Source organism: Pinus tabuliformis, chromosome J, assembly GCF_031772625.1.
Source record: "Pinus tabuliformis cultivar Carrire ecotype Pingquan chromosome J, CPIR1, whole genome shotgun sequence".
Classification (NCBI taxonomy): Eukaryota; Viridiplantae; Streptophyta; class Pinopsida; order Pinales; family Pinaceae; genus Pinus; species Pinus tabuliformis.
In genome coordinates, this window is record NC_142295.1 from 495,065,785 (window position 1) to 495,088,460 (window position 22,676).

The 22,676-nt window shown below is 40.2% G+C and overlaps 1 protein-coding gene across 1 annotated transcript in view; it reads right to left on the reverse strand.

Moving 5' to 3' along the window:
• LOC149227954 (uncharacterized) overlaps positions 1-22,676 on the reverse strand; it is a 354,504-nt gene that overhangs the window by 101,858 nt on the left and 229,970 nt on the right. The window contains exon 6 of the mRNA XM_089380634.1: positions 6,599-6,734. Within this exon, the coding sequence (XP_089236760.1) occupies positions 6,599-6,734 (136 nt within the window). The remainder of the gene's footprint in view (positions 1-6,598; positions 6,735-22,676) is intronic.

The window sequence follows — 22,676 nt, forward strand, 5'->3', positions numbered from 1 at the left end:
GCAGATTTGACTTGTTGACCAAATTTGACTTTTGGGAACATCTTAGGATATTGGTTAGTGGATTGCTAGATAAGTTAAAAATTTGACTTTCACTCTTTATTGATGAATTGGAACATTGTATCTCTCTATTTAACATTTGATGACAATCTAATAGGAGAAGAATTTTGAAAGGGTTTCCCCCTTGTGGGGCTCTTCCCTAGTCTTTGACCAAATCTTGTGTCTCTTGTTATTGCTCTTAGATATCTTCTATTGTGAATTTAATTTACTGTTCAATCTATACTTACTTATATTATTACTGGAAGATTGAATTTATTGGATAATAGATTGCTAATTAAAGAAGAAATGGAAAAGTGACTGCGTTAAGCATAGAACATGAGAAAATTTACAGACCTCCCTTTTCCTACCTCTCCGACACTGGAAAAACTTTTGGGAAATTTTCCAGAATCTTGCTCTCTGAATTTTTGCTGCTCCCTCTCTCCGATGCTCTCCCTCTGGCTCGAACTATGCCCTCATTGAAGTTGTGAACTAGGTAGATCGATTTGCCTAGATGATTGATGCTCTCATAACTGTGTCTCTCTCCATCCCTTCAATTTGCTCTTATAATCTCTCGTTCAGACTTCAACAACCAAAATTAAATCTCCATCAATAGCTAAGATCAATTAGACTTCATCAATAGAAGTCTCTAGAGCAATCTCAAACATCCTTAATTAATTAACTTTAATTAACCAACTTTCATAAGTTAAACTTAGGAAATAATTTATTTATTATCTAATTAATTTAATTAAGGTGTTTCAGAGCCATATCTCGCGAAACCATTTCTAGGTATTGGAGATCCTGTGTTCCATAGCCTCTTAGCACCATCTGAGACTAGAACATATGTCTAATGCTACCATCATAACCAAAAACTAACACTCTCTCTTAACGAGGAAGGTGTTCTCTCCACATCATCTCTCTCCTCTACAATCTGTAGCTGGACTGATCACGCTGCTGGTGTCTGACATTTGTGATACAACTAGCTCTCACTGTCCAGCAACCCACTGTGCATACTTTGATCCACCTCACAGTGTTGCTGCTACTGCTCTGTTGTTATTCCTGCACTACTATTGCAACTACTACAATAGTGAGTCTAATCTCATTTGATCTTCCTCTGAAACAGAACTGGGAAATATCTCCTCCTTCCAGCAAAGCCTCTCCTCTGCAACTCACACTCCTGACTGCATGTCGAACAAGACTACATAGTTCTGCTGCAGGAGATTCAATCTTGTCTCCAGAAGCCCTTTCTAGTAGTAACTTTGCCTCCTGCTTCTTACTGAAGCTACTCGCTCTTCCTTCAGATCACCTCTCGGCATTGGTACACAATTTGTAGCCTCTGCAACATGGATTGGCTAACTGTGTTTGGCTATAACCGTGACTTGCGCTCTGATACTGGCCAATTCGTTGTGCCTCCCTCGGCTTCATTTGTCGGAATTAACTCAACCTCCTTTCCCCCTCCAAAAAACTAGAAACCTCTTTGGCTGGAACTACGCCTTTCTCTCTACAAATAGCAAATTCGCACTGCTTATGTCACGATAACTAGTTCTACAAATGTCTCTTGAGTACTGACTGCTACTAGCTCTACTACTGTCTATCTGACTGCATCCTGCTAACATTGATCTTGCTACTCTGTACTATGGGCTCCCGTAGTAAAAGAATTGATCCATGTGAAGAATAGCGTTCTTCCCATAGATCCTGCCTGATCCTGCAACCTAGAAGCATCATGCTCCTCTTCCATATGGAGGTAGAGTTACTATCAATGCAAACTCCTCCAACGTGGAGATCAACTCATCTATCTATGTTGAAGCTACCATCTGCTCCTGCCCCTTCTTGTCCTTCTTTCACTCGAGACACTAGGTGACATAGTGACCAAATTCACCACATCAAAAACATTTGTCTTTTGGAAGGTCCTTTTTTTCTTCTTGCCTCCCCTTGAGTTATGTCCCTGACTGGGACCCTTCTTTGCCTTCCCTTTAATTAAAAGGACCATGTTCTCCTCTTCCTCCTTCTCCACTTTCGGTTCTTTGTTATTGCCACTGGTAGTACCTTCTGCGAGGTTGAGTCTCAGCTCCTCCTGAGTGAAGTCACTCCATAAGCAATCCCAACCTAATAGTGTATCTCCCCCATAAATAACTTGGACGAAAGTACGACACTCTTTGGAAAACCCATTTAGAGTTGTACACACCAGCTCATCATCAAATGGTTTCTCTCCAACAGTTGCGAATTCATCTCGGACATTTTGAAGTCTGGTGAGATAAGAAGTAACGCCTTCACCCTTCCGCATCCTAGTAGTCCTAAGCTTCTCCTTGAGAACCATTTTGCGATTCCTTAACAGATTCTAGTACAGCTTTTTGAAGGCATACCACATGTCCTTTGTCGTATTCTTTTATGCAATATGTACAACAACATGATCCCGAACACCATCCAGGACCATTCTCTTAGCTTTGGCCATCTCTTTCTTGAAGGTAGCCAGCTATTATGGATCTGTCCGCTCTGCCATGAAATTTGTCACAAACTCCTTCAAACCATTCTCATCCAATAAGAATTGCATTCTAGCCTTCCAGACGCCAAAGTTCAAAGCTTTGTCAACTCTGCCTTGATCCCTGAGACTTGTTATGGCCATCTCTGTGGAACTCAAATAAACTGGAGACTAGATCTGGAAATCTCCTTCTCTTCCCTACTCGGCCTTCCTTCTGCTACTCGTACTCCCTTAGGAATACGCAGATCTACTCCTACTTTCCTCCGGAAGTCCTTCTCTGGCACTCGCACTGTTTGCTACACCTCAACTAGGCAACTCGCTCAACCTTCTAGAAGTCCTTCTCCAGAATCCATTACACGATCTGCTGCTCCTAAAGCTTGCACCAACTGACTAAAAAAACCGCTACGGTCTACTGCCCCTAGAAATCGAAGATCTCCTCCCTGAAGCTAGGACTGGAAACCCTCTGAGAAATTCTCGAAATCCCCTTGTGTGCTTTTCTCTTCCTGCCCTGCACAGATTTGTGACTGCAACCCTTGTTGCAAATCTTTTGCACCGAGATCTACTCTGTGAATCAACTGGTCTACTTTTCGGAAGCTCTTTCCGACAACCAAACTGCCTACAAACTCTGCTTTTGAGGCTATTCAAATTTTTGTCCTGACTGGATATGGAAATTGAACCCTCTGCCTCTACAATTTGCACCCGTGGCCTGGCCTGCGCAAATCTGAACTCTTTGCTTCAGATCTCCCTTTGGAACTGCATTATCTATTGATATTTCGCCTCTAAGCCTCTGATTTGATCAACAATGCTCTGAAACCATGAGAAATTTCCTTAAATTGCAGCAAATGGAGTTTATTCTTCTAATTGATTCACATTTTTTGTTTACGACAAATAACGAATAAATCACACCGCAATTCTTCCCAATAAAAAATACACTGCAGAAGTAAAACTCGAGAACTGAGAAATAGATGCACACACATAAAAATTGACACAAATATTTTGGACTAAAAAGTCCCCGGAAAGACCCTGAAGGGAAAACTAGTGCAGCAGATTTGGGTTTATTTTATTATTATGTAGCAAATTTTGAGAGTACAATCATCTGGATGCCTAATTGGCAATCGTTGGGCATATATACTAGAAAAATAATATGGAGAATATTTTCTCCCTCTGCAATCAATCTAGCCTCCTCTGGCTTGCTCGAACCCCACACTAGCAAACTCGCAGTTTACTAGAATTCGCACTACTGGCACTTTACTAGAATTCACACTAATAGCTCTGGGCAATATGCACAACCCCAAATCTGCCTTGAACTAGGTGTCTAGCCTCCCTCTTCTGCTAGAAAAATATTTTTCTGCCTTCCGGACTCGGATCTGACCTCCAGTAACTAAAACGAACCCTTTCTGGCAACTTGCTCTGTTGGACTGGCTAACTCACACTACTTGGACAACTGTCTCTGCAGAAGAAGTCGCCCTCCCATTTCCTGCCTCTCCGGCACTGGAAAAACTGCTAGGAAATTCTCTAAACTCCTTCTCTCTGAATTTATGCTACTCCCTCTCTCTGATGCTCTCCCTTTGGCTCGAACTGCACCCTCACTGAAGCTGTGAACTAGGTAGCTTGATCTGCCTAGATGATTGATGCTCTCACAACTGTGTCTCTCTCCATCCCTTTGAGTTGCTCTTATAATCTCTCATTGAGACTTCAACGGCCAAGATTAAATATCCATCAATGGCTAAGATCAATTAGACTTCATCAATAGAAGTCTCTAGAGAAATCTTGAACATCCTTAATTAATTAACTTTAATTAACCAACTTTCCTAAGTTAAACTTAGGAAATAATTTAATTATTGGATAATTAATTTAATTAAGGTGTTTCAGAGCCATATCTCACGAAACCACTTCTGGGTATTGGAAATTTTGTGTTCCTTAACCTCTTAACACTATCTGAGACTAGAAAATTTGTCTATTGCTACCATTATAACCAAAAACTAACAGTTTCTAATAGAAAAAACACTCCAAAAAAACTGCACAGAACTTGTCATATAAATTTAGCTAAGAAATAGTTTATCTTTGGCCTTCTAAGTTTGGGTTGTTCTAGCATTATGTGACCCTATTCCAACTTCAAACTAGGGCTCGGCCCTCCTACTATAGCTCAGAAACAGAGGCAATGCTATCATAGAGAGATTCAACACAATACAAAGCACGAGCTTACCTGGAATGTTGCTCCTACATTTGACCATCTCTTCTAGTTAACTCGGCATGAACCAATCACAAAGCATAGACCTCTTCTTCTTTTTGGCTAGGCTCTCAATACTTGTGGTTACCTCAGATCAGAGATTTGGTGAACTTGTGTGTATGAATGAGCTCCAAGGCCGTTTATTTATATTAATCAATATAGGAGTCAAGGGGTTTCTTTAAGTGCCAATGTGACCCTTCAATTAGTAGAGCCAGCTTGATATCTTCACCATTTAGCCCACTATAAATTAATAAAAATTCTTTTAAATATATTTACCACAATTGCCTTGATGATTATTAGCCCAAGTAAATTTGTCACCTCAAATGATAATAGGAGTGCCAAACACATCAATAATAATAATAATATTTCTTTTGTCCAATTTGAATTCATCTTTGGGGCAACATGGGCTTCTTTTGGGGTAGATAGGTTTCTCATGGGAAATTCATCCCATAGCTGCCCCAAATTTCAACAAAAAGTAGAATTTTAGATCTCGCTCAAAATCTAGCAGACTTAACAATTTTCCAGGATTTCAGGATGGGTGGGGGGTGGTTGCTCCAGTTCCACTGGATTTTGTCATGTAGGAGAGTATGGAACTAATATTTAATCAAGAGCACCAACCCTTCTATGTACCTTGATGTTAGTGGCATTGGGTGTCGAACTCTGTTGTCATAAGCCTACTAAAAAAGTACCCATCACTTAAACAAAATCTTGACTTGACATGCTACATTTTTTCTATCTTATTTTAATGCTTAGAGGGTGATATTGATGGCGAAGATCCCAATATAGGCAATGATTTTGATAATATGTAGGCCTTTGTTGTAGCATGATTCTTTTTGGATACTAGAGGCCATCTAGAGCTTGTTTGTTGATGCATTTTCAGTTTAGATATGTATTGCACTCAGTACTATTTTGGTTATGTGCACCCTTACATGCTATATACATGAGAACTTTTTCTTATTTGTATATAAATGGTTTGGATTCATATGGACATACATGAATATATATTGTTTTCTTTAAAATGTGAATATTTCATGTGTTTTTGGTTGACTGGTTTTTTTACTAGTTTTCGTTCGGTTCTGACCAGTTCCCAGTCCAGAGGTTCTATCGGTTCAATGACTGGTCCAGTTCTGATTACATTGGTGCAAACTTGCAAAGTTGCATACTGAGAGTGAAACACTTTTTAAAGAAAATTTTCCAGTCTTAGAGATTTCTAGATGTCTCATTAATTGACCTCTGATTAGGCAATAAAACCAAAAATATAGGTCCCAACAATTAAATCAAGGAGAAATCAGACATTTCATTTGTAAATGCATTGTACAGACACTGAGATGCATTTCAGTTTGTATAAAACACATTCTGACATCTGAAATGCATTTCATTCAAACTGAAACGCAGCTGATAAGCAGGGGGGGCCAACTTTCCTGCAATATAGCTCTAACATAGTCAAGATAGGTACAAGATCTTCTCATATGCTGGAACATATCTTGTGAAGAAAATGAGGTACAACTGAAGGGAAACACTCTCTAGTGTTCACAATGGTTATATTGAAGTCAATGATAGTACAGATGAGAGTCCCAAGCTTGTAAATATTGGCAAGGCTAAGTCAATAAATGATTTTGTTGATATGCCTATGTCTATCAAGTCAATAATTGACTTTATCAATATGCCTATGCTCGTTAACTCATATCAATATGCTTGTCTTCAATGTCAATCTAGGGCACCAACAATAATCGATCAATAATGAATGGCAATTCAAGCAATTATTTCACGTAAGAGTTCTCATTCTAAATAATCAATTTACTATTTTTTAGGTTAAGAGAATGAAAAACAATTTAACCAACTCTGTAATTACTGACCTTCAAAATGACACCGTACTAGCAAACTGTAACTGTTTTGAATACTGATGATCTTTGGTAAGCCTTCCAGTTTTGCAGCGTTAACAAACTCCATAACTCCATAAGATGTTTCATTAGAAACACCTATATACCGTACCTAAAAGGTTAACGCAAAATCTGTCCATCAATGTCAAGTGCTACAAGAAAATCTTTAATTGAAATGGACTCTTTAAAATTAATTTTTGTAATCACACCTGCATTATACGGGACAAGAAATGCTAACTGAGATAAAAAATAGAAAGTCATACTGATCCAATGTCTAAAGTCTGTACATTCAAAACAGTTTAGATCAGTCCATGCATCTTTTCTTTCTTTCCATGGAGATTGTTGATTATATTAGATAGATGTTTCACATTTGTAGGGCCCTAACAAGAAGACAGAAGCACAAGCTCAGATTCTTTAGATCAAGAAACCAGAAACAGGTTATATTAGAGGAGTAACTAGTTGAACTCCTAAAGACTACCAACAGGTCCCATGATATTAGAATAAACCACATATGCCCTTCATACCTGAAATAATAAAAGGAATATTACCAAAATGCATAGAAAATATTTACACTTATGTATGTCTCCATCAAAGTGTATTGAACTAGGCTTTTAAGCTAAGTTGCCTGACATAGGAAACAGTATGGTATACAAAACAGGTATAGATTTTAGAAATTAGAAATTTTGAGAAACAAGGAAGCTGGAGTATTATAAATTCATGCATATACATATATAGAAATGTCTGTGTGTGCATAATATGGATCCCTCATCCCAAAGATCCAGAGGCTGGAATTTTGTATCTTGTAAGGAAGTGTTGTTGGTTTCTTGTTGGAATATCATAGTGTTGGGTGATCTAAGCTTTTCATGAGGTGAAAGAAGGGATTTCATGCTGGAGGGTGATGCTGGGTTAGAAGAATTGGTTGTAATCCTCTTTGATATTCTTAATTATTAATAAAGCTATTCAAGTTTTCCTCCACATTCTTGTATGTTTGATGATATATGCATTTGTGTGGTCAATATACATCTGGTCCTATATTGTTTATGATTGTAGATCTCTGTTCTTCGATAGTATTATGCTGCTTTGATTCCACAGGTGCTCTTTGAAGCTGGGTAGACAAAGGAGAAGCGGCAAGGATCTGTCAGAAGGGAGAGGAACCGAGCAAGGAACCAAGCGCAAGACTGAGGTTGGTGTCCTTCATTCCACTCTCATCCACTTATCATAAAGGAAAACGAAAGTAGTTTTAGTTTGTTTGTTTCTAAGATAGCTACCAGTCTTAGTGGGACTAGCAGATCCGAGTGGACACTAGATTTCCCGATAACAAAATGGCGACTCCGCTGGGGAGCGAATAGATTGTTTGTTTGTCTATATTTGTTTGTTTTATAAACTTACAGACGGAGCCTGAAGTCAAGCCAGCTAGCCTTCGAACTGCATTTGCTATGCAAGTGCAAAGTAGATCAATGCTACTTCAGTCTATCTCCAGGTTTTGTTTATAAACTGAACAATTGATTTGCAAACCTTCTAATTGCCCTAGTGGTGGCTCTAGTAACCTCATTAGATCAACCCCTGTGATTGCTATTTACTGTACATCATTTGCTCGGCCTAAATCCCTGAACTGAGCTGCAAACTGTGACCAAGAGCCAAGTAAAGTCTCATCCTGGTACCATCGCACCCTCTCTTCAAGGAAATCTGGATGCATCGCACTTCCCATGTGCAGTAGGTGGGATGCATCCCTGTTTCCCTGTGTTACAAGTGCGATGATCAGAAAAGGCTAATTTTGCCTCCAGGTTTTGGTTTTTCTTCACTCTTTTCAGCTCTATTCTGGAGTTTTGCTGTCTGTGATCAGTATACCACTGTGGAAACCCCCTTCCTTTCCATCATTCCGCCTCCATTGTGCAAAGAATTGTGAATGTTTTTATGTATTTTCCGCTATTTTCAGTTCTCTTTTACAAAGTAGTAGCATAGTCGAACTGTCATCTTTTGATTTGAAAGTGTCGCAAGTGTCACTTTCAATCAAAGAAAAGAATTCTATTGTTCTTGATGGTCGATTATACAGTTACTCTTGTATTTGATTTGAATTAGTAGTTTTTCAAGTGTCGAAAGCAGTTTTCAATTCAAAATAGTAAAGGGTCGTCATTATCTTCCTTTCGTTTTTGAAGAGAAATTTGTTAGTATTGTCGCTTTGAAAAGATAATTCAGATTTGTACTTAGCATTCTTCTTGTTATTCACACATTAAGAAAGCTGAAAACAAATACATGCATGTGAATTTGCATTTAGACTGCTTGTTGGTTTGATTTAGGACAGTGCATCTAGTGTGTGCTCTCTGCTCTATGTTGAAAGAATACTGTCTCTCTTTCTTTAGTAGCTAGGATTTTCATTGCAAAAGAAGAGTAAACGATTGTTTATCATCTTAGATTGCATTTTAGGAATTGTACATCTACATCACGCGGTGAACCTGAAAGGCAAATTTCTTAAGAAAGATAAACTGTAAAATAAATTTAATGAACCTAAAAACGCTTTGGAACCTAACGCACAACATCTAGAAGTCTAGGCTAGAGACGTATTTTGACGTCGTAAAACTTGGTAACTGTCGCTTTCACTGTTGGTTGGGTGAATCCTCCTCTTTGAGACGATAAGTGCCAGTACGGACTTGTGCTCCCACGTACCGTCCAGTATATATTGGGAGACCACAATAGGCTATATCCTTTATCCATAGGAAGCCGTGTCTGCCGCCCTATCGATCGCAATGCACTGAACACAGCATTCAGGAAGATTGACTGCCATACCGTAAAAAGTATTCTGCAATTTTGCGATTGGTTTGGTAATCCCTCTATCTAGATTTCCAGAGTAGTCTCTTTCGTTCCTTTTCAGACTCCTTAAAGGAAAAGGTCTATCTGAGCACTTGTCACTTCAGGCTCATTAAAAATCGAAGGCGACTAGAGTCATCTTTTGTTTTTTCTCGACTCTTAAAAATTGAAAAAACAAGTTGTGTCAAAGCGTCTAAAATTTATTTTAATCGGGATAATATCACCATTCCCGCGTTGGTCTTAGGTTGAGAAAAATGGAGTCCACCAACCAAGGAGTTCCCTTGGAGGAAATCCTAGTCCTTTCTCCTCTTGGGGAGATGTTGGTGCACCTCACAAGGCCACATTGTCGCTTCCAGGATTGACGATTGGCTTGCCCGTATGGCTCTTCTCGACCTCCGTCGTTTAGAATACCGCGATTCCTGAACAATCGAGTCAGCAACTAGATGATACTAAAGTTACCCCCCAACCTTCTACTTCATTCGGTTCTCCCTCTCCTCCTTCCTCTTCGCTTGATAAAGCCGGTAAGGCCCAAAACCAAGTAACTAAGAAGAAGAAGGAGAAGAAGAAGAAGGAGCCAAAGGCGAAAGGGGGCAACCATGCATCATCTAGCGAAAATCCACACACTGCACCGTCCAGGCCTAAATCGCCATGTGTCATTTGCAAAGGAGACCACTACCACCGAGATTGTCCCTGCATCCCTCGGATCTTAAGGGACTGGTCTCCTCGTTTGCACAACCCGGTGTCATCAACCTCTGAGGACCATGTTGAAAGTACACCATCAACTAGTGAAAGCGAAGCACCTGGACAAAAAGGAAAATGTAAATTTCCTTGTAGACTGTGTGAAGGCAATCATGCCCTCCACCATTGTCCCTTCCTGGACGAAGCTAAAAGAGTTTTGGATGACCATCCGGTTTCACCGTTACGGCTTCCTCCTGGATATAAGAAACTCTTGCCAAGTCCATCACTGGTTGAAAATCCGACTGACACGCCATTGTGTTCGGTCGAAGCATCTGTCATTGAAGATAAACCCGCCGAACCCATACCAGACGAAAGTCAAAAGGTTGAGGCGGCAGTCAACCCGGTCTTGTCTTCGGAAGGTCCATCTTCAGATGACACAATCACTGAAGAGAATGAGAACGACACCATCCAAATTCTTTTCGTAAACACAGACTCCGATGAACATGAGGGCAGTCTACCCGTTCCTTTACCGCAGGAAGGAAGTTCGTCAAAGTCATATCCGGCTGTCTATTCGGTCCCACCTCCAAGCAACCTAGTCATTTCTTTCGATTGGAATCTACTAGGCAGACCCCGGGTACCGGCCAATGTACCATTCCGAATCATTGTACAAGCTTACAAAATGATCATGGTCGGTACCATCATAGATGAAGGGGCTTCTGTGAGTATCCTTTCCTCAATTGCTTGGGAAGCGCTTGGCTCGCCATTGCTTTTGCCTAAGATGAGAAATCTGACAGGCTTCGACAAAGGAACCAGTCGACCATTAGGGATCCTTCCCAATGTGCCGATAACCTTGAGAAGGAAAACCGTTCACATGAACGTAATGGTAGTCCAAGGACCTCTGGATTATAATCTACTCCTTGGGCGTGACTATATTTATTGCATGGGAGCCATTGTCTCCTCACTCTTTAGAGTAATGTGTTTTCCGCATGAAGGACGAGTGGTCAAGCTCGTAGACCAGCTTTCGTTCCCTGGCTCACACATAGCAAATAGTCAAATACCATCCCTAGATGGTCTTTTCACACAAGGAAAGTCTCATCAATCTCCAGTTCGTCCCCCTAATGAGCGCGAGTGATTCAGGAGGACATGACTGAAATCCAGGGGGCATGCACCCTGGTCTGTTTCAGCAGGAAAACCTTGGGTATAGGATAGGTTTCTGCGAAGGATATATGACTATTCTGACACACCCGTCCGTTTAGGAAAATGGGATTAGACTGGAATAAGATTCCCTCGTCAAAGTTATGTGAGTGGAGGCAACTGCGCCACTCACCTTTGTCTATTTCGGTAGACATCGCCAAGGAAGCATTCTGTCTGCAACGCGGATGGAGAGCTTTCATATGGTAACCTGGGAATTTTTCGCTATACCTGAGGGGCATGCAAACCTTTTGGCATACAAGCGAAAAGCGACCATTTATTTTCTTAGTTTGTAGTTTCTCAACCCTTTAAACTCGTAGGATTGGTCGTTCCTAACTTGCATAAAGAAAGGATCCGGGGCAAAGCTTTGTAAGGTGCAAGCTCCATAAAAAATGGCATCTTAGATGAGACATCCTTATTATACGACTGGCACGAGCAGTTTTTATGTGGAGTTCAAGCTCGTTAAAAATTAAACATAAGCAATGAGCAAACGTTCCCCCAGAGTTTAAGCTCATTAAAAAATGAACCAATTTCCGGTAAATAACCATTGTGAATGCATTATCATCAGCTTTTGAGCCTTGGTCGTGTTCTCTTCATCACCTCCACTCTGTTTTAGCCGATCATTCACCTCCATTTGATTGTTTACCCCTTTTGAGGAACAACTGCGAAGAGTGATCCTGTTAGCCATCCTTGTGACACTGCCGTGACTGGAAAATTCCAAACCTTACCTGGAATCAGCTGCTACCCGAAATTATCACTCGTTCCTTAAAAAACGAGTCTCCTTTAAGCTCTTTTCAACTGACTCGTAAAATATGAAAAGATTGCCGAGCAATTGGCCTCTCCAATTACCGGAAGTGCTATCCTTCCTCTAGATTTTAATCTTTTTGGACCTGAGGGATTATTACACAAAAAGATCGAGCGCTTGTCTTGTTCAGCTCGTTAAAATTACCGAAAATTCATTCCTTTTGTATTATTTTATACTTTTTCGGACTTAAGGGATTATATGACGAAAAAGGATTATTGGAGTTGCCTTTACGTCCCTTTTAGATTCTCTAAAATTGAAAAGGACCGAGTTATCTTTGGTTAAACTCGTTAAAACCGAATAGCGACAAACTTGTCCATACAGACAAGAACGAGTTTCACTGTCGCTAGGCTCGTTAAAATATAGCAACGGATTTGCCCGAAGGGCAAATTATAGAACAAGCATACGTTATCCTCCTCAAGCTTGACAAAAATAAAGAGGTACTGGTCAGCAATGACTGGGGAAAAATTGGGAAGAAAACTTGAAGAAACTTTATTGGTAGCAAGTCGTTGTTGAACATGACACTTTTACTCCGCATCCGAGTCGGGTTGGGTTGTTCCATTCACTGGTCATATCACCATTGGTCCATCACACCATCCACATTTGGGGTTAACGCTACCAATCCATCATGTCAGTGTCACCGGTATGTTCAAGAGAAGTCGCTCAGAGAATTCACCTGTGTCTCATCCGCTGCAATACATTCACGCTCCATTCTTTCATGACCGCCACCCTGAACCCTGTATCATCAGATCGTTTTCACCTCCAAAATCATTTACTCCATTCCGTGTCGTAGATGTGGGATTCATTAAGGCCCTCCTACAGCGAATAGCTCCTTGTCGACATCAGCTCATTATCCAAGAAGTCGACTTAGGAACAACCCCTTCAGTACTTTGAAGCTTGCATGCCTCAATGGCAAGTTTCTCACTTCCGGCGATAGGTTTACATCAATGGCCTTCGACCGAAAGATTTTGCGTGGTGTTCGACGCCAAGTCCCTTATTCACACCACGCGAATTGTACTGTAGAACCTTGAGGGTCATCATCATTATCGGTCATTCCTCTCACGCCTGTTAACAGCTTACATCATTGGTTGGTAATCAGGCGATGTCTTTCCATGTTCAACTCCAGAACATCTTTCACATGGATCGACTTGTACTCCGAGTGAAGATTGAACAAGTTTGAAGACCCCGGATCTAGTTTCATCCATCCGGGCTGTGATATATTCAGGAAAATAAAGACATCAAATGTACATTGCTGGTGCACAGATAATCATCCAAATCAAAGGATGATGACTCTATTAGAATCATCAGTCTCCTGCACAGACGGTTGTCTGTCTTATGTACATGAAAACGAATTTATAAAGCTGAGCATGGGAATGCCCGCCTCAGCTAGATCATGAAAAATATTGTGAAGATAATGTATTGTATTGTATCTTATTACAGGTCGCCTTCTAGCTCGAAAAAACTTCAGATCCTCGGGATAAAGCATTTCACCCGACATCAAAAGATTAACAACCTCATGCTTTAGGGGGCAACTGTTATAGACATTTTTGGGCACTGCAATCCCAATCAGACATGTCCATAAACCAAGGGCTCCTAAGTCCCTAAAAGTGTTGTTCCATACCCTAAAAGAACAAGGTCAGCTGATTACATCATCTCCCAGAAGTTCCCCATAAAAAACTGCTCATAACTGGTCAAAACTGGACCATCTCACCTGCTCCATGGTCAAAGTGCGATGCATCCCACCTAATGCACATGGGAGGTGCGATGCATACTGAAAAGCCCTTCTATGGGGTGCGATGGGCGAGAGTGGACAAATGGCAGAGGCATTTTGCGAGGTGGATGATCATGGAATCTTCCAGAAACTTCTCCTGTGACACTTGCCTCTCTAAATTCGCCTAGGGATGAGTAAGAGATCATCAATCTCCAAGTGGAATCAAGAATTATCAGAGAGAGGACACTAATCAAAATCCTAGAAGCTGACTCACCCCCTGCAATCATCTATATATGGATCCCTCATCCCAGAGATCCAGAGGCTGGAATTTTGTATCTTGTAAGGAAGTGTTGTTGGTTTCTTGTTGGAATATCATAGTGTTGGGTGATCTAAGCTTTTCATGAGGTGAAAGAAGGGCTTTCATGCTGGAGGGTGACGCTGGGTCAAAACAATTGGTTGTAATCCTCTTTGCTATTCTTGATTATTAATAAATCTATTCAAGTTTTCCTCCACATTCTTGTATGTTTGATGATATATGCATTTGTGTGCTCAATATACATTTGGTCCTATATTGTTTATGATTGTAGATCTCTGTTCTTCGATAGTATTATGCTGCTTTGATTCCACAAGTGCTCTTTGAAGCTGGGTAGACAAAGGAGAAGCAGCAAGGATCTGTCAGAAGGGAGAGGAACCGAGCAAGGAACCAAGCGCAAGACTGAGGTTGGTGTCCTTCATTCCACTCTCATCTACTTCTCATAAAGGAAAACGAAATTAGTTTTAGTTTGTTTGTTTCTAAGATAGCTACCAGTCTTAGTGGGACTAGCAGATTCGAGTGGACACTAGATTTCCCAATAACACGCCCTCCCATCGAGCTCCACACCTACACACACGCACAGCAAGGAACATTCGATATTTTTTTGTATGAGCTAGTTTAACATTTCGATTTTTTTTAATTTTAGTTTAGGCTTTAACTTTTCACGATTTGGGTTTGATTTTATTTTTATTTTTATGTTTCATTAAGGTTTTCGGTTAGTTTTTTTTCTTATGTTTATATAATTCGATTTCTTTTTTTTTAGCTTTACTTAGATTCATTTCTTTCCTTTTTTTAATTATTATTCCACCTTTTATCTTGACGTTTTTATTTTTTTATTTGATTTTTTTTTCACTTTTTATTTTTGATTTATGATTTTAATTTTTTTTAGTTTTGTTTTCATTTAAAAAAAAAAATCCATTCAGAAAATCATAAAAATTCTAAAAAATCCTAAAAATTAAAAAAATCTAAAAACATTTAAAAAATCTAAAAATTTTAAATTCTTGGTGCCATGAGAATTAAGAATGCAATAAATGTAGTGGTCTAAGAAATTCGTATTTACAGTTACCAGATAAACACTCATATGAAATTTGAAAACAGTAATACATAACACTGTAATTTGTACCTACCTGAGCTGCTTGCTGACTTCCGATTCCGCTGCTGAACTGGAAATCCTGAACTGCTGACTGATTTGATTCAATTTCGAGATGGCCAATACCACCCGACCAGACAGAGCAACCTGGTTGCCCGATCCAGAGAAGCTCTCCACAGAGGCTCTCTGTCCCTCCGTGCCCAGAACTCAGATCACTCAAAGCTCTTCCACTGTAAAATCTCTTCTCCGGGTTTCCTGCTAATGAGTCTATACTTCTCTCGTTTTTCCGCGCCCACTCCTGGTTCAGGCTTCAGCTATATATCCCCTCGCCTGGCGGTGGCCGCCCTCCCACTTGCAGCCACCGCCTCTCAGCATTAATGTCGCTCTGCCATACATCTTACTGTTCCCAGGCTTTGTAATAAATCTTCAGTAGGTAGGGTAGTCTTTATGAGTTCAGATATTTTATAACGATCCATTATATGTGATATTTATATAGTTTGATTGATATCCATGATGACACTTTATTGCATAAGTTCATAACTTTAACTTATGTATATATTTATGACATTTCTTTAATATATGGTATAACTTTAAATGATATTTCTTATAACATTTCCTTTAATATAAAGTTTATAAACATTAAATGATTTTTTTTTTACTTATAACATTTTATCAAGTATATGATATAAATATTTAATGATATATATACTTATAACATTTCAAAATATGTTATAAACATTTAATGATATATATATTTTTTTAAAAATTATATTTGTAAAGTCTAACTATATATCATAAAATTTAATGTATATATATATAGATATATTCATATATTATAAAGTTTAACATTTTATTAATGGGTCAATTAGATGGGTTGTTACATACATTCCCCCTTCTGAAAACTTTGTCCCGAAGTTAGAGCTTTAGGTTCAAGGTTTTAATGGATATGCCCTTATCTATCCAGGTCCCCAAGCTATTCAAACTCATCCTTTCCTCCCTAATCTCTTCTGCTCCCATCCTATCCGTCCTCTACTAGAGTATGCCATGGCGTCAATTTATTGACCTAACCATTCATAACACAAAGGTAACAGCGTCGGCTATACCGACCTGATTCCCAGTAGGCATCCGGCAGTCATCATCACACGTCTAGGGGAGCGTGACTCGCACAGTCCTCCCATGACTCCAGGTTCCGGAGGATAAACGGTGGGTAACACCTCCACCCCTCCAGTAGTATCAGGGCTACTACCCTATCATAGAATCACTTTGAGCTTTAACTGATCTGAGTTCTGTCATCACGTGGTCATCTCGAAAATTGGATCAATTATCTGCAATCATAGTTTATCTGCAAGTTTATCTGCAATCTTACACTTACCCAGCATTTGTGAAATGTGCATCAGCATATTCGAAATAACTTATGTATTATCTACATATGATACTATAGCATAACAGAATTTTGTTATTTTCTATGCATGTATTCTGACTTTTCTATAGGATGTATTCACTTCCTATCTTTTATTTCAGTTGTTCATTTCTTGACATGCATAAAATAAAACAGATTTATATTGTTTCAATTCCTACCAGAAGTAAAATCATTTGACGGTCTTAACTTTACTTCAACATTTATAATTTAGTAATATAATCACATATATTGCTTTGGTGTCCATGTACCAGCAGGAATTAAACACATATTATTTTGGTATCCACGTACCAGCAGGAATTTTAAACATATATTATTTTGGTATCCATGTACCAGCAGGAATTTAAACATATATTATGCCGCAAAGTTTCATGTTTATCACTAATCATTCAAATGTTTTTGGTTTTCTGACAGAGGTGAAGTAAATATATATACTAAACATAGTGTAAAGTTCTTCAAAATGGACATAAACTAGGGTATCTCTGACATATGTCCTCTGTATTCTCCCAAGTCGCTGATCCGGGACTATACTTGTCCCACTGGACCTTAACTTGGTCCACCAGGCGGTTCCTCAGCTGTCGAACTCTACGTTCCAGTATACGTAACGGTTCGACCGTTATGACTCCCTCGTCCGATACCTGCAATTCTTTCCACTGGATGTTATGAGATAGATCAGCTACATAATGCCTTAATACAGAAACATGAAATACATTATGAATTCTATGCAGGTGAGGTGGCAGGGCAAGACGATAGGCCACAGGTCCAACTCTTTCCACGACTTTAAACGGTCCTATAAATCGGGGTGACAGCTTTGTCCCTTTTCCGAATCGAATAGTACTTTTATTTGGCTTGATGCGGACGAAGACCTGGTCCCCTACTTCATACTTCCTATCAGATCGGTGAGCATCAGCATAACTCTTTTGTCTATCCTGTGCTTCCTTTAACCGCTGTCTAATCTGTCTGACCTGCGCTTCCATTTCATGGATTAATTCTGGTCCTATTATCACTCGATCTTCTATCCTGTCCCAACTTAACGGTGTTCTGCACGGTCTGCCATATAAAGCTTCAAATGGAGGCATCCCAATTGAACTGTGGTAACTGTTGTTGTATGCGAATTCAACCAAGGGTAAATACTTTTCCCAGTGGGATTGCTGATCCATTACATACATCCGCAACATGTCTTCAAGTACTTCATTTACTCTTTCAGTCTGCCCATCAGTTTCAGGATGGTAAGCCGTGCTTAAATTTAGCTGAGTACCTAAGGCTGTCTGCATGCACGTCCAGAATCTGGAAGTGAATCGCGAATCTCTATCGGATATAATCTTCTTAGGTACTCCATGAAATCTGATAATTTCGTTTATGAATACTCGAGCTACGTCAGCAACATCATAAGTATCCCTTACCGGAATAAAATGGGCGCTTTTTGTTAATTTATCCACCACTACCAGAATGGCATTGTGTCTCTGGGAAGTAAGAGGTAGTCCAGTGATAAAATCCATAGAGATGGTCTCCCATTTGGACATAGGTATGTCGTGGGGTTGTAAGAGACCCGCTGGGTGACAATGATCTGCCTTTACTTGCTGACATTCCATACATTTTGCAACAAATTGAGCGATATCCCGCTTCATGCCTGCCCGAAAGAAGAGTTTCTTGGTATCCGCATACATTTTCCCTACTCCAGGATGAGCACAATATACGGCTTTGTGAGCTTCCCTGAGGATGGTATCTCGAAGATCTTTATCATCAGGAATGTACATCCTTCCATGGAATCGCAAGATCCCATCGCTTTCTAATTCATAACCCTCGAACTTAGATTCTTTTGCCTTAATCCCCTCAAGACTTGCCCTCACTTTTAAATACCAGCTGTCTTTTATAAGACGATCCAGCACTCGTTGTCTTAAGTCCACTTTAATGGGTATGAGAGAAAATATCCGGGGTCTCCTGCTTAAGGCATCGGCTACCACATTTTCCTTTCCCTTAATATATGATATTCCGAAGTCATATTCACTTAGGAATTCACTCCATTGCCTTTGCCTGGCATTTAAGTCTCTTTGGGTGAACAAATATTGTAGACTTTGATGGTCGCTTTTAAGTGTGAACTTTCGTCCCACCAAATAGTGTCTCCAGATCTTTAAAGCTAGCATTACAGCGGCCAATTCTAAATCGTGAGTAGCATAAAGTTCTTCATGAGGTTTTAGTTTTCTGGAAGCATAAGCTATCACTCCCCTGTCCTGCATTAACACTGCACCCAGCCCTTGCTTGGATGCATCCGTACATACCGTAAAGTCTTTGCCCATATCCGGGACTCTTAGGATTGGTGCACTAGTGAGTAGTCTTTTGAGTTCAGAGAATGCAGTATTACATTCCTCGGTCCACTCATACTTAACACCTTTACGCTGGAGGGTTGTGATTGGCTTCGCGATTTTGGAGAATCCTTCCACAAATCTCCGGTAATAGCCCGCTAAGCCCATAAAGCTTCGTATCTCATGTGCATTTTTCGATATTGGCCAGTCCATGATCGCTTTTACCTTCTCCGGATCTACTGAAATCCCTTCACCTGATATGATGTGACCCAAATAATGAATCTTTTCCGGAAGAAGGAACACTTGGACAGTTTTCCATATAACTGACGTTCTCTAAGGCAGGACAATACTAACCGCAAATGCTCCTTATGCTCTTCTTCATTCTTGGAATAGATGAGAATATCATCTAAAAAGACTTGTACAAATTTATCAAGATACTGACAGAAAACACTGTTCATAAGATTCATGAATACGGCTGGCGCATTTGTTAACCCAAATGGTACCACAGTAAATTCATAGTGCCCAAAACGTGTCCGGAATGCTGTCTTAGAGATATCATTTTCAGAAATCCTTAGCTGATGATACCCTGATCGAAGATCAATTTTTGAAAAGACAGAAGCTCCTTTCATTTGATCGAAAAGATCATCGATTCGCGGCATAGGGTATTGATTCTTTACTGTAGCTCGATTCAAGTCCCGATAGTCTATGCATAATCTTAAGGATCCATCTTTCTTCTTCACAAAAATTACAGGAGCGCCCCAAGGTGAGGTACTGGGCCGAATAAGCCCTATATCGAGTAGTTCCTTCAACTGGATTTGCAATTCCTGAAGTTCTGGGGCTGTCATTCTATAAGGCGCTTTAGAAATCGGCTGGGTACCGGACTTTAACTCAATAGTGAGATCCAATTCTCTTACCGGGGGTAACCCAGGTAGTTCCTTTGGAAATACATCCGGGAACTCGGCTAACACCGGATATTGTTCTAAGGACGGTCCCTTTTCCTGGCTTACTTCGTGAATTGCATAAGCCTGACAACCCTTTCTTAAACAACGCTTCACTTGCATTGCCGAAATGTAGCGCAAAGAAATTTCTCTCTTAATTCCTTGAATTTGGATTACTTCTCCCTCATCATTTAAGCCCAAAATCCTTTTCCCATAACAATCTACCCACGCTTGGTGAGCTTCCAGCCAATCCATACCTATGATAAGGTCATACGTCCCTAGGGCTGTGACATAGACTTTTAGTTTAGTCGAACAGACCCCTAGGTCAATTTTGCATTGATCCACACTCAAGCCCACGGTTTGGAGTTCTCCTGAGGCCATTTCCACTTGGTGGAAATCATTTTGTCTACGAGCTGCCAGCCCACATTTGTTTAATGCATATGACGAAATGAAACTATCTGTGGCACCAGTATCAAATAAGATTTTGAGTTTTACACCATTGATAATACCTGAAGATTCCACTACAGTGGATTGATGGGCTGCTTGGTCGTGGTTGACTACTGCATGAATTCTATGATTACTTCGCTTGGCTGATATCGGCTCCCTCCCAGTGCTTTGCAATATGTCTGATGACGCTTCTGGGCAGTTACGCTGGAAATGCGGCCCCCCACATCCCCAACAATTGAGCTGCGCTGATCCTCTTGAATCGAGGTGTGAATTTCTAGAGAACGAGCCGCGTCCTCCCATGTTGGTTCCTCTCGCACCCCTTCCTCTACCGGTAGTCCCTCGCGATGCCCACGGTCTGGTGTTGGACGATTCCGCAGCTATAGTGTTTACGGCCATGGGAACTCTTGTCCCCATACTTGGGGTAAACCTGTTACCGTAAGGTGGCCTCGAGCTACCTCCTCTGAAAACGTTCCGGGGAGCCTTCCCTGGAAACCCAGATTGAAAAGGCCCTGCTGGCCCCATATCCTTTTTGATTCCAAGGTGCTCTTCTGCATAACGGCTACATTCGACTGCCTCGGCTACAGATGATGGTTTCCACATACTTACCAAGGCTCTGATGCGAGGGTTTAACCCAAATATGAAGCGTTCAGCTTGACGTTCATCAGAGTCTAAGTAGGGAATGTATTTTACCAGCTCCATAAACCTTATTTCGTACTCTTCCACCGTTTTACTTCCCTGAATTAGTGTATGAAAGGCTCTGGCTTGCTGCTGTTGAAAATATGGAGGTAAATACTTCGCGCGGAACCTTTCCTCAAACAGATCCCAAGGAACGTTGTCTGATGTAAGGTGTAGCTGCTTTTCCAGGTTTCCCCACCAAATCAGGGCACTTTCCTTTAGTTGAAACACGGCAATTTTCGTTTTTGCTGAAGGCGAATATTCTCTTAACCTAAAGCATCGGTTCATCCCCTCCAACCATGCCTCAGCGCGTTCACCAGCTCGACCTCCCGAAAATTCTGGGAGTCTAATTTTCTGAAGCTCCCTAGAGATGTCTTCTCTCGATCCTCTGGGCTCCAAATTATGTGGTTCCGCTGAACTGGTGGCTACATGCTGAAATTCCTCTTTGTTTTTAGCCTTAGTTGATTCCTTTAATGTCTCCAACAAGGCCTCCAAAGAGTTCATTATCACAGTCAACTCTGGCGTTGGAGCGTTTGATGTTGACGGTTGCCTTGGTGGTGACGAGGGTGAGGGGGATGGCGATGGCGACGGTGGCGGCATTAATGGTGATGATGCTGCCTGATCACGTCGTCGTCGCTCATACGTCTTTACCATCGCAATGGTCCCTGAACACAAATAAAATGTATCTATATAAGAAAAATGAGGCGGATAACCGAATTTTAACACACCAATTTCTTTGCAACTTCACATTTAAAACGGGTATAGTTTTGCTATTTTTACCCGCTAGGCGGATCTTACTGGTACCGAGGTCAAGGAGGGTGGTCACGCGACCTCCTTGTCCTAATGCAGGATTTTCTAAAAATGAATAATGCAGAGTGTATGGTTATTAGCCCCTAAGGTACGACATCCCAAGGCTTATTAACCTAACAACACCCACAAAATGAAAATGTTAGATGTCTCAATCACAAGGTACATCGGTAACATACCCGTCATACCTAACCTGACTATTACTTTTAAGGGGGTCATGAATATTTATGTCCCTAATATATTACTGGGATGAGGATTTAATCCATAAAAGAAGGGTTGGTTCCTTTCCTTACTAGCCTAAAACCTAGGAAAAAAAATGATGTGTTCCATAAGGCCCATGTCTCATTTATGACAGACGCAGAATTTTCGCCTTCTTATTCTGATCTAGAATTTACTGATATCTCTGCATAGTCTATTGTGCAGAAATATTTAATAAAATTTTGTTATATAATTATGAATAATGCACATTTTCCACAGACAGAATTTGGAAAATCTCATACTATGTAGACTGACATTTCATATATCAAGTTTGACTGTTGGATTAAAGTTCGACCTTGAAAATTACTCTTACTTTTACCCTACGTACAAAGTATATATTTAATTTAGTATTATATTTTACTTACTGCCTATAATCTACATTAAATTTCCATGTAAGCATGCATGGTCAGTCTCATCCCAACGTGAATATTGTTGTTGTTAGGAAAACGAATTCTATGCTTTTCATAAAAGTACCTTATTATTTAAAAAAATTTAGCATAGAGCTTTTATGATGTATCCTAGGGTCCCAATAGCAAAAGGCTTTGTCAGCGAGGTTTTATATCAATACCGGGTGTATAAAACAAAATAAAACATGCTGACATGGTAATGTTTTAAGGAA